At 39.6% G+C, this 14,063-nt stretch overlaps 1 protein-coding gene across 1 annotated transcript in view; it reads left to right on the top strand.

Annotated features, from left to right (window-relative positions):
* znf830 (zinc finger protein 830) overlaps positions 1–13,794 on the top strand; it is a 69,544-nt gene extending 55,750 nt beyond the window's left edge. The window contains exon 10 of the mRNA XM_078538641.1: positions 13,417–13,794. Coding sequence (XP_078394767.1) covers positions 13,417–13,591 — 175 coding nt within the window. The 3' untranslated portion in view covers positions 13,592–13,794. The remainder of the gene's footprint in view (positions 1–13,416) is intronic.
* Positions 13,795–14,063: the final 269 nt, after the last annotated feature.

Consider the following 14,063-nt stretch of genomic DNA (forward strand, 5'->3'; position numbering starts at 1 on the left):
GATATTGCTACCAATAACATAGAAGAGGAGATGGTCCTGCAGAAGGATTTTAGGAAGCTAAGAAAGAAATTAATAATCAAGACCTCAAAGCTAGGAATCTCCAGATTACACCCAATATCACACGCTATTGGTGCAGAAATAGGATAGTGCAGATGAATGCACGTCTGGAGAGATGTTGCAGAAAGGAGGGCTTAAGATTCCTGAGGCATTGGGACCGGCCCTGGCAGAGTTGGGACCAGGACAAATGGGACAGATTTGCAAACAAAGCCAGGACCAATAATATCACAGGAAAGCTTGCTGTTGCTGCTGGGGATGGTTTAAACTATTAAACAGAGGCATGTGAACCTGAATACAGATTCAGAAGAGAGAGAGGCAAAGCCCGAAATAAAAGACAGAAAATTAGTAAGCGAGTATTAGAGGCAGAGGATACAAAGGCTAGAAAACAGACATCAGAGGAGTTTGGCAGTGGTTAGCGATGTACCATATATACACGAGTAATGATCGATCTCATGTAAAAGTTGACCCCCGAATTTTGGCCAAAAAATCGTTAGTTTTTCATATATCCTGTGTATAAGTCAACCTTAGTTTTTGAGGAACGGTAGGGGTAAATCATGTGCATAAATAGAAACTATTTGTGGTCACGGCGATAATCAAAATCATAAATTACAACTGGAAATGAGCTGGAATTGAAATTAATTATTACATAGCAATAATATGACCACTGGTTTGACAATTCGAATTGAAGAACATAAATGGAAATGGAATGTGCATCACATAACTGGCATAGTAAATAATACAAAAAGAAAGCTTTAGATGCAGAATGACGACAAGGAACTGGAACATGGAAAAAAAACTTCTATCAGTAATATGTTAATAGAAATCTGCAACACTCACTGTTGCCAATATTCTTCTCATGGGTTCCGCCCACTCTGCTGTCTGGCAAGATCCTCAGGAAGTAGTCCCCATTTTTACAGTAGTGTATCTTGGGATCCTTGAATGATCCTGGAGGGAAGGGGCTTCTGCTGCCACCAGGGAGAGTGGGTAGGGTGCTCACCTTTCCTGTCCCAGCTGCTGCCACCATGTCAGAGGCTACCTCGGACTCTAGTTGCCCTGTTCTCCACTCTGCCTCCCTTCCCTGCCTCTGAGCAGGCAGGCTTTCCGGCCCCCCCAACCCCAGCTCCCTCTATCCTTTTCTCAAAGGGTGACAGGCACCCATCCTTCCACTTAGTCTTTCATGTAAAGTATGAAGCAGTTGGCTAATTTTTTTTAAACCCCCTCTTTCTCTCATCCTAAAAAAGTGTTGTTTTCCCCCTTGTTCTCTCTCTGTTAAAAATATTCAGGCAACCCAAAGATTGACACCAACTTTATGATCAGGAATAACAGTTCATTCCATTCCCTTGAAAATATTACTCGTGTATAAGATGATTTCCGTTTTGCCTAAAAACGTTATCTTTATAATAAGAACAAAAATAACTGGATAAACATAGCAGATCAGGCAGCATCTGTGGCGAGAAACAGAGTTAATGTTTCAGGTTGATTACTTCTCAGAAGTAGTGTTTGTGCTTCTTAGAGTTGTATTCAACATGGAGAAGTACTGACTCATCAGCTGAAGGAGGGTGGTTGGTGGCAATCACATTTGGCCTGATGTCATGAGACTTCATAGGGTCTGGAATCAATGTTGAGGACTCCCAAGGCTTCACCCTTCTGACTCTATACCACTCTGCCACTACCTCTGGACACCTGTCCTGTCGGTGTGACAGGACATATCCAGGGATGGTGATTGAGGTTTTTGGGACTATGGCTGAAAGGTATGATTCTGAGAGTATGCCTTATCAGGCTGTTGCTTGACTAGTGTATGGGGGACAGCTTCAGACAAGTTTGCAGAGGGTTGAGAGGAGGACTTTGCATGGTTGACTGTGTCCAGTGTTTAGGTCAGTGCCAGGTGGTCCATCCAGTGAGATTATTGCTTCTTGTAACAGTTTAATGCATGGTTTGCTGGGCTATTTCAGAGGGCAGTTAAGAAGTAACCACATTGCTATGGGTTAGAGTCACACTTAGTCGGACCAGTTAATGTTGGCAGATTTCCTTCCCTAAAGGACGTTAGTGAACAGATGAATTTTTAATGACCATCCAGTTGCTTGATCACTATTACTGAATCTCGCTTTTTCATTTCAGATTTACTTAAATAACTGAATTTAAATTCACCAGCTGCCATAGTAGGATTTATACTTATGTCCCTGGATCATTATTCCAAGCTTCTGGCTTACTAGTTCAGCATCATAACCACTATGCTGCTGTACTTGTGTGGCTCTAAACCTACAACTTCATATATTTTTCGTAATCTGTATTTTTATGCAAACTGGCATAAAATTGGCAATGGTGATAATTATATTACTAATCACCGTATGCTTGCAATCAGCTTGCATAAAATGTTTTAAGTTATTTTCCTTCTTGTTTTGGTAAATTGCTGAGTTTCAAATAATAATTATCCTGGTCATAATGAGACATACGAATGATGCCCTGCAGTGCTTTGCTTAAATATCAATGTGGCAGTTTGTACATTAGTGTTTTGAGGTTAGTAAGAATTTTGTACAATTGTAAAAATTAAGACACACTTCGAGCTTCACACCATCATGGCCAAAGGTCTCTGCTACGTTAGTGTGTATGAGACCAGGCACTAGGTCTGTGTTACTATTTGCTTCAGCCCTTGTAAAGAAGAAATAAGCCCAGTTCCCCCTGCTAATTACTATCATATTATTTCTGCTGGAAAGTGTTTATGTGGAAATCAGTTGAGAGTAGGATCGAACTCTATCATGCCCTGTTGGCACTTGCTATCAGGGCTCCCATGAATTATTGATGGCTGTTGGTGCTGCGGAATTGAATTGGTGAAAAATGAAGGTCCATCAAAAGTTGCATTTGTGACGTTAGTCATTTAAAAGTCAGGTGTGCATTTCTCTTCAACTTGTCAATTTTATTATGTTAGTCACTTGTAAGCATCCAATTCAGTAATGTGCTTTAGGATTGCAAATAAATGTGTGTGCTGTTTTATTTTTAAATTCAATTATGCATAAGTGTCTTTCCTTGTCCTGGCATTGAATATTAAAATACTATAACATTATGCAGCTCTTGGGTTTCTGCAGCAAGGGGCTACAAGATAAGTTTCAAGGCTAAGGTTATCACTAATATCATCAGTGTTGGCAGTGGTGGAGAACTTCAATTAAATATAATGCTGGCAAATGTATTTTCATACAGGCATTGTGACATTATTGCTTTGTTAATTGATTACTATCTGTTATGGATAACCTTCATTAGTTCAGGAAACTGAAGCATTTTGTACAACTCCAAATTGATTGGACAACATTCTGGCTGTGGCTAATTTTAGTGGGTCTTATATGCAACTATTAGAGAAAAAAAAAGAGTAGATATTGTCGCATGGTGGTACATAGAAAATGGGAATACATTGTATTGAATACTTGAGATGAATCTTTTTAACTTTAATTTTTTTGTATCATTTACTTAAATTTCAGATAAAGCAAAATAACAGAATGCATACATTGGAGGGCAGATTTTGTACTTTTGATTTATTATTATCACTTCTTCTGATTTGGCTGTCATCTTGTCTTCATTAAATTCTGTTTCAGCAGGAATGCAGGACTCTACCTGTGTTACAAACTGGATCACAGTAACTTTTTGTATGTCCTACTGCAGGAAGCAGCATATATTGTTTGAAACTAATATCTGAAGATGTATTTCTGTAGCATATTGAGAAGAGTATAGAACAATGTGCATTGTAATTTTTAAACAAGTAATGGAGATTATACTCTTTGTATTCAGAAACGCTGCTTAGAAAGCTCAAGATTCAGTGAGTTTAAGCATATCAACTGAATGTACTGTTGATGGACTGCAGTATTTCTGCAGTGTCGACAGTCTTAATTTACTTAAGCCTGCAATTCAGCGTGCAATCAACTCACTCATTTATAATCATTGTTTATGTAAATTAATGTAGCATATAACAAATTAATGAGTGTGCTGTAAGGCTGTGACAAGAACTTAATTGATCCTGACTCTTAAACTTTCCTCTAGTTGACTAGGCCACAACTCAGTTGAATAAACAAGTAGGCTCTGACATGTGACTATCTTGTTGCAGATTTTCCTACTCCTATAACTCATGTACAACAGTGTCATATTTCCCCACACATACAGCAAGCAAGTCAATTCCAGAAATCAAAAATCAGAATTTGTATATGATGCAGAATTATGGCGGGAGGTAAATTAAACAGTAATCAGATGCATATGGTCGAGCACTTGGCCAGAATTTGAATTGATCACAATGTTTAGTTGTTTGAATTCCTGTGTCCCTGCTCTGATACTGATTTTAAATGGGGCAATACATGCAACCTTGGCACATTGCCACTAGGTGCTTTTCTTGGAATTATTTTCAAAACACACTAGATAGTTAAGGCGGAGCCCCATGCACCTTAGCAGTGACTAAACTTTATTCAGTCTTGCCTTTCTTTTTGCACTTCCACCCTTTCATCCTGTGATTCTCATATGTGCTTTATTGTTTAAAAAAAATACAGTTTTACATTCTGGATTTGTTAATATTAGTTACAAAATGGCAAGAGAGAATCCTCAGCCAAACTTAAATTCAGCATTTTCACTCTTGTAGGACATAGTAGAAGGCACATAAAAGATATGAAGGCAACTCGGTTTCTAAAATACAGAGTATTCTCCCCTTTAGATTTGCGAAATAAGCCTTTCAAATGAATATATCTTAAAGAAGAAATTGCTATCTAAGATGGCATATCTAAGACATCCAATGTTTCAGATGAGGCAGGCAGTAATATAGTACTCAACTGATATCAGTTAGTAAGTGACCCTCATTGATGTCATGAGGAATGGCATCCTTTTTATTCCTGGGTGTCAACCAGGAGCTGGCAATTGTGGTATAATGTGATATATTGTGGTAAGTACCAATTCTCTCTATTAAAGAAAACTATTGAACTCTCTTTAGGAAAAAAAGTGTAAAATTGTTCCAAGTTTGTGATCCAGTGGCTGCAGAAGCAGATTGAGGGAATTTAATCTTGAAGCAAAGAAGGTTAATGATGGAAGTCTGTTCAGAAGAAGTTTAAATGTCTGAAATATTAATAGCACTCCTTGATTTGCTTTCTGGGAAGAAGAAAACTTTGTATTAAAGTGGAGAATCAACAGGTGTTACAGCAGGGTTGCTGGTTGTGGAATATGGGATGGGCTTGAATGGCCAATTACCCTTTCTCTACTCCAAGCTTTGCATTCTTAAATGTTACAGTATTCAACATTTCTAAAAAGAATGATGGAGAATTTTTCATTCTGTGCCAGGTTTTGAAAAGGTCTTTCTATTAGTTGGCTGGGTGATGTTAGGGACAGGGTGGAAGAAGAAAATATTCCTTTATTGTGATTAATGGCACCTATGTAAATTCATTGAATGTGCCAAGCATTTTCTGCAGTTTAGGACATGTATCGTTTACATGATAGGTAAGGTAGCTTACAAAATGACCTTATGAATGGCATATTACATTGTTGTGTATGACGGTGGCAATGGCCTGAATAGTGGGGAAGGAAACTGGATAAACTCGGCAGTCTCTGTGTGACTGATAGAGTCACAGAGGTCGACAGCACAGAAAAAGGCCCTTTAGCCCATGGAGTCTGCGCCGGTCAAACAAGTACCTAACTAGTCTAAAACAAAAATAAAAATAGCTGGAAAAATTCAGCAGATTTGACAGTGTCTGTGGAGAGGAATACAGTTAATGCTTCGAGTCCATATGACTCTTCAACAGAACTGAAGGAATATAGAAATGAGGTGAAATATAAGCTGGTTGAGGGGTGTTGGTTCAGGTAGAGCTGGGTAGAGGGCCAGTGATAGATGGAGGCAAAGGAGAGATTGCCAAAGATGTCATAGACAAAAGGACAAAGGGGTGTTAAATGGTGGTGATATTAGCTAAGAAATGTGCTAATGGTGACATTAAGGGTAGAAAGCAGGACGCGCAAGTAACAGATAGCCCTAGTGGGGGTGAGGTGGGGTGGGGGGAAGGGATCAAAATAGGCTAAAAGGTGGAGATGAAACAATGGATGGAAATACATTTTAAAATAATGGAAGTAGGTGGGAAAAGAAAGATATATTTAAAAAATATAAATTATTGGAAAAAGTGGGTGGGGATGGAGGGGAGAGTTCATGATCTGAAATTGTTGAACTCAATGTTAAGTCTGGCAGGCTGTAAAGTGCCTAGTCGGAAGATGAGGTGCTGTTCCTCCAGTTTGCGTTGAGCTTCACTGGAACACTGCAGCAGGCTAAGGATGGACATGTGGGCATGAGACCAGGGTGGTGTGTTGAAATGGCAAGCGACAGGGAGGTCTGGGTCATGCTTGTGGACAGACCGAAGGTGTTCTGCAAAACGGTCACCCAGTCTGTGTTTGGTCTTTCCAATGTAGAGGAAACCGCATTGGGAGCAGCGAATGCAGTAGACTAAATTGAGGCAAGTGCAAGTGAAGTGCTGCTTCACTTGAAAGGAGTGTTTGGGTCCTTGGAGGGTGAGGAGGGGGGAAGTAAAGGGGCAGGTGTTGCACCTTCTGCAGTTGCATGGGAAGGAGCTGTGGGAGGGCGTTGAGGTGTAAGGGGTGATGGGCGAGTGGACCAGGGTGTCCCGGAGGGAACAACCCCTGCGGAATGCCGCCGGGGGGGGTGAAAGGAAGATGTGTTTGGTATTCTAATCCCATTTTCTATCACTAGGCCCATAGCCTTGTATGTCATGGCGTCGCAAGTGCACATCCGAATACTTCTTAAATGTTATGAGGGTTTCTGCCTCTACCACCTTTTCAGGCAGTAGGTTCCAGATTCCCACTACCCACTGGGTGAAAAAATACTTCCTCACATCCCATCTAAACCCCCTGCCCCTTACCTTAAGTCTATGCTCCCCTGGTTATTGATCCTTCCACCAAGGGGAAAAGTTCCTTCCTGTTTACCCTATTTATGCCCCTCATATTTTTATACAACTCAATCACGTCCCCCCTCAATCTTCTCTGCTCCAGGGAAAATAACCCCAGTCTATCCAATCTCTCCTCAAAACTAAAACTCTCCAGCCCAGGCAACATCCTGGTAAATCTCCTCTGCACTCTCTCTAGTGCAATCACATCCTTCCTATAATGCGGATGCCAGAACTGTACACAATACTCTAGCTGTGGCCTAACCGACGTTTTATACAGTTCCAGCATAACCTCCCTGCTCTTATATTCTATGCCTCGGCTAATAATGATGTCTTTAAATACTATTGCAATCAAATGTTCACCTATCTAGTGTCCTAGAAAGGTTGGAAGTTTTTTTTTAAAATCGGTCGTGGAATGTATTAATGGCCTAATTAATTAGTAAGACCAAGGATCACTCTTAATTTTGTAATGGTATATTAACCTCAGGAGCTCAGTCCCTCATATATTTGAAGATTCTCATCTCTTATCTAATTTTATTATATTAATATTGCCACATATTATTTTAATATATTACAATTATTTATACACTTATTATTTGTATTGATATTAATTAGAATATTAATTCACATTAAATTTCTAGGTAACTGTTAACTGTGGCTCAGTAGCACCACTCTTATCTCGTGAGTCAGAAGGTCATTGGTTCAAACCCCAGTGACTTGATCATCTAATCTCGGCTGGCAGCTCAGTGCAGTGCTGAGAGAGTACTGTGTTCTTGGAGGTGCTGTCTTTCAGATATCCAATTAAATTAAGATCTCTTCTGTTTTCTCAGATGGAAGTAAAAGATCCCATGGCATTATTCAAAGAAGAGCAGGGGAGTTGTCTCTGTGCCGTGACCAACATTTATTCCCTAACCAACATAACGAAAACAGTGTATTTGGTTATTTATCTCACTGCAGCTTGTGAGATCTTATGTGCAGATTGGCTGCTTTACAACAGCAACTGCACTTCAAAAGTATCTCTGGTTATAAAGCACTTTTGGATATCCTGTCTGAAAGGTGCTATATAATTGTAAAATTTTTCTCCTAATTGGAAATGACAACACTTATTTTGGGGTTGTCCACTTTTGCATCAGAACGTAGGAACAGAAATAGGCCATTCAGCCCCTTGAGCCTGTACTGCCATTCAAGTAGATCATAGCTGATCCATACCTTAACTCCATCTACTTGCCTTGTTCCCATATTGCTTAATGTCCTTGACTAACAAAAATCTATCAGTGTCAACTTTGAAATTTCAATGGACTTAGCCTGCTTGGATTTTTGGGGCAAAAAGTTCCAAATTTCCGCCATCCTTTGTGATTGTTTTGTGCATCTTTATATACACTTTTCCCTTCGGGGAATAGAGTGGAAGGCTGATTATCAACCTGTTTGAACCACGTCATGAACAGTCCTCCCATGACGATCAGGTCCTGGAGTGGGACTTGAACCCATAGCATCCTGACTCAGAGGTAAGGGTTCTGCCAACTGAGCCACAATTCATCCTACCCTCTGTGTGAAGAAATGCCTTCTAACATGATGCCTGAACAGCCTCGCTCTAATTTTAAGGTTATTGCCCCTTGTTTTGGACACATCCACCAGAAGAAATAGCTTCTCTCCATCTGCCCTTTCAAATCCTATAATCATAAACACTTCAATTAGGTCACCCCTTAATCTTTTATATTTAAGAGAATAAGCCTACTATATGCAATCTTCCCTCCTAATTTAGTCTTTTCAGTCCCAGTATTCATTCTGGCCATTCTGGCAAATCTGCACTGCAGATGGGGTCTAATGAGAACTCTATATAGCTGTAACATACCTTTTACTACAGCTCTTTGATTTAGCATCAGTTACTTTAATCTTTTTCCAAGGGGATATAGTAAGAGCACTTCTAATTGGAAATTCCTATTATAACTGTTGTGCATTGTACTGACCATATATGACATGCTGCACAGCAGACTTTGAACAGTGATTGAAATCTTAGAAGTTTCATAAGAGAAGGAGGTCATTCAGTCTATTGTACCTTTGCAAATGCTAGAACTACAGCAGACATATTGGGCCGGATTTTCATCCTCTAGGTGGGTAGCGGAAGTTGGGAAAGTTCTTGGCTCAGCCTGCCCACCTCGGTAGAACATGCCAGGAAAGACGGGATTTTCATTCCTTGGAGGCAGGAGTGGGCTTCAGATGGGCCAGCCGACCCTGGAGAAAGTTCAGAGGCAGCCACAAGCTGCATCATTCAGTAAGATCATGGCTGATCTAGTTGTGGTCTCAACTCCACTTTGCTGTCTGCCTCCTATAACCCTTGACTCTCTTGTCTATCAAAAACCTGTCTAATTCTGCCTTCAATAAATTAAATGACCCAGCCTCCACAGCTTTCTGAGAAAGACAATTCCATGCTAATGACCCTTTGGGAGAAAAACATTCTCCTCATCTCCACTTTGAACAGTAGACCCCATATTCTTAAACTATTTCCCTTGGTACTTTTCTCTCTCACAAGTGGAAACATCTTTCTGGTGTCTACTCTATCAAATCCCCTCAGGATCTTATATGTTTCAATAAGATCACCTCTCATTGTCCTAAATTCCAATGGGTATGGCCCCAACCTACTCAATTTTTCCTCAAAAGATAAGCCGCTCATCCCAGGAAAGAGCGAGTGAACCTTCCCTGAACTACTAATGTAATTATATATTTTTTCAAATAAGGAGACTAAAACTGTATCTATATTCCAGATACACTACCATCAAGGCCCTGTATAGCTGTAGTAAAACTTTGCTACTTTTATATTCCATTCCTCTTGCAAGGAACACCAACATTCCATTTGCCTCCCTAATCACTTGTACCTAATTTTTTGTGATTCATGCACTAGGACACCCAGATCCCTGTGTACCACAGAGCTCTACAATTTAAATAATATACAGCTTTTCTATTCTTCCTGCCAAAGTGGACAAGTTTACATTCTTCTAAATATAAAAATTAATTTTTTCACAAATTTAGTGTCAATATAAAAAGCTTCGGTTTATGAATATTTGAATCAGCAGAGGTCCTTGTATTGAATGAAACTGCTCAGATGCCGTATACAATTTATAGCACTAATGTCAGGTAACTGACCTGAAATAGAAATAAATGTTCTTTCCAGTATATTATTACAAACTGCCCTTAAATTTGTGTGACAGGGTGGGGTATAACTATGGTAAAAATTGTGGGTCTTTTTTTTTTAAAGTGAAACCCCAGCTGCTTGCCAGAGTAATGAAACCCAGATGAAGCACAGCAATGTCATGACAGCAGATCCCTCTATTTGTTGTATTTGTAAATTATAGTATGGGTTTATTAGTTCTCTCAGACCATCTCCCTTTCCTCCTGAACATAGAATCATGGAATGATTACAGCATAGAAAGAGGCCAGTCAGCCTGTCATGTCCATGCTGGCCCTCTACAGAAGCAGTTTACCTAGTGCTCTCCCCTGCCATTTCCCCATAGCCTTGCACATTTTTCCTTTTCAGGTAATGATCCAATTCCTTTTTGAATGCCTGATTGAACTTGTCTCCACCATGCTTTCAGGTAGTGCATTCTAGATCCAAAACATTAACTGCATAAAAAAAGCTTTCCCTCATTGTTACAACCGGTCCCTCGATGAGGTCCCCTGATTTCTTAACTTCCCGAATGGGACCCCAATTTTGATATGCCCCGGTGAGGAGGAATGAGCTGGCTCCCCTTCTTTATTCAACCCTCTCAGTTGGTCGCAACAAGGTTAATTTAAAAGGGATCCCTTTGCCCCATGGATACCTTTTTCCCAGTCCAAATGTATTTATTTTTTACAAGGAGCCAATTTAACCAGACTTTCTTGAGTCAAAGAAAGAGCAAGTTTATTAGTTACTAAAGCCTGAGAAAAATAATAAAAACGCAACACACACACAGCACACACACACCCACACCCCACACATACACACACACACAAACACACCCCACACACACACAAAATCCACACACCCCACACACCACACAGACACCACACACACACATCCCCCCACACACACACCACGCACACAAACACACCACACACGCGCACAAAATCCACACACCACACACACAGACACCACACACACACATCCCACACACACACACCACACCTCACACACACACACCCCACACATCCACACCACACCACACCCCACACACGCACACACACCCCACACACACACACCCCACACACACACACACACACGAGAAGTTGAGTCCAAATTTTTTTTAAAAATAATTTCTTGGATTGTCCATGAAGCATTGATGGCGGTACATGGCAGCCGTTAAGTAGGGTGATTCAGGTGGAGCTGACTTTGGTTCTGCAGGGTGGCTTAAAGGCTGACCAATTTCCTTCAGATTGTGGCTTCTGATGAGCTTTGCCTCCAGAAACAAAGAGAGCGAGAGATCCTTTTGTTTGCAAGCTTCAGGGGGTTGACTGTTATGACCCAGCAGTTGGTAAAGTTGAGTTATTTAAAAATCCCAGAGGGAAACTTTAAACAACCGTCATAACCTATATTATAAGTGGTATGTTTGAGGTGCAACTCTAAATTCAGGAATCAGACCATCAGTTCTCGAGAGGTTTTATATTAAACTAAATGAAACATTTTATTAAGTTACAACAAACATATTAAACACATATTCGTGGCTGCAAATTACTACTATCATTTTAAACAAATTCCCAAACTAATCTTCATTGAGGCAACAGCAACCCATAAGCTTAACAAGACACCAGGCAAAGCATTTTCACCTTACGAATTCAAAATGAGGTTCCTTTCACTTTGGTTCCTGTGGAGACAGTTGGAGGCTTACAGGCTTTGATCTTACATTGCCTCTGCCCTGCACACACAAAACTACTATTGATTATATCCAGCATGTCTCATTAAATTTAAATTCTCATTGTATCACTAGCCTCTTTGAACTCCGCCTCTTCTAGCAATAAAACCCCTTTCATAGTAATATAAACATATTGTTTGGTCTCTGCTAGCTAGGTGCCAGATTTCACCCCACTTCTTGAATGCTGTATTCAAAAAAATGCAAATGCACTCTACCTCTCTTTCGTCTCAAAACTAGTACACATCAAAGCAGCCAGACTAGCTGGCTTTAATCCAATTAAGACACACCCACAGGCTAAACTTCTACTTTAAAAGAAAAATATTTTCCAATAATATTACATACATTAATAGTTTCGTGACAGTGACTAACTTGTTATTCTGTTTGTTATCTCTCACAGACACACACCAACACCTCAGCTTTTTAACTGATTTTCCCTGTGTATTCTGGAAGGGAAAAACTACGGCTCGCACCCAGTGTCCATGTTCTTTCACCCCTGACCATTTACACATTCTGAGATATAAATCAACAGATGGATGGATTTCGGATGCATGCTAAGACATGCAATCAGTCTTTTGTCTCCGCAACCACAGGAAGTTAAAGTTCAGTTATTTGCATTTTTCCTATCTCCCTTTCAAATCTCAATTTGAAGAAGTCCCTGACACCTTTCAGTTGCAACATTCCATGTTCTCTAGGGACTACTCAGTCGACTATAATCTAAAATGGAATTTTCCACTGCTTTTATCAGCCATCAAGTATTTCTTTTTAAAAACAAAACACAGGTCTTCCTTTAAAAAGTCCAAATTGCCCGTAGGTCATTGGCACCATTAGTCCTCGGAACATCATGTCGCCATTGCTTTTGCCTTAACTCTGTGCTCTCTGCTTCTTGATCTTTCCACCAATTGGAACAATTTCTCCCTATCTACTCTGTCCAGAACCCTCATGAATACCTCTAGCCGATCTTGTCTCAACCTTCTCTTTTCCAAGGAAAACAGTCCCAGCTTCTCCAATCTATCCATGTGGCCAGAAATCAGCTGTTACAAAAAATTGGATTTTTTGAGATATCGAGGTTTTTTTTTAACGTAGTTTTTAAAAATTTCTATTTTTAAAAAGTAACGTGGTGACTGGGGTAAGGAGCGATATTAGCCTCAATAATGTGAGCCGAGATTGCCATTAACCCAAACAGCATTGGCAATCCAGGCAAATTAGCTGTGTATTTGGCTTCCTCAGAGTGGGGTTCAGTATTGTCTCCTAGATGGTTGCTACTTTATTGGACAATTGAAAGAAAAAGTTATGTTAAAGTGAATCGAATTTATTTTATTTGTTATTTTTCCTTTCTCTACCTATTACTTTCCCCTTTTTCCTCAAGGAATTGTTTTACTTTGGAATGTGGGCATATTATAGTGCATTTCCTGACAATCATTTCATTTTGGTAATATCGTAATAGTCAGTTTAATGTCGGCTCTATTTCTCTGTGCAGCATAAAAGCACTTTGTAAATAAGTAACTGAGCTTTCAGTGGTGGTCTTTTCCATATTAAATTTTTGTTCCTAATTATAATTTCCTTTTTTTCTGCAGCATGTGCTACCGACGTATAGAGCATTTGCGAGATCGACAAGAAACTGTAAAACAACTGCTGACAGCATTGAAAGGCAGACAATCCCAAGGCGATGATGACGTTGACACAGATGAAGAAGAAGAATTTCAGGAATTCCTTTCAGGTGATTGGCGTGCAAAGGGAGCCTTGCTTTAGTAACCAGTATTGTTCTAATTCTGACTCAAAGAAAACTTTCAGCAAAGCATATTGAATGCTCATCTAAAACTGGCTTCTAATATAACTATCACGTGAATGGAGAAATCTATGAGAAATTATTCCTTTTTTTAAACTGGTGAATAAAGCTTCTTCAGAAAGTCTGTACTGTGGTTATTGCATTAAAATTAACTCATTAAAATGAATCCGAGTATTTTTCAGATTATTTTAAATAAATGGATTTCTGGTCATTATGAAATTGTAGATTGTAGTTATACTTTATATCTGCTTATAACCACCCATTTCAGTGGAAACATTTTTCCAAAATTTTGGTGGCTCATGTAATGGTATAATTTAATTTTGGAACTTAGCACTTCAGTTTCAGAAGTAGCATTTTTCCTACAGTTTTATAAAGTTGAGCCAGGTTACATGCGTTAAATTTTCCTTTCAACCATCAATATGGAATATATTTTGA

This window comes from Cetorhinus maximus, chromosome 3 (genome assembly GCF_964194155.1).
Source record: "Cetorhinus maximus chromosome 3, sCetMax3.hap1.1, whole genome shotgun sequence".
NCBI classification, from domain to species: domain Eukaryota; kingdom Metazoa; phylum Chordata; class Chondrichthyes; order Lamniformes; family Cetorhinidae; genus Cetorhinus; species Cetorhinus maximus.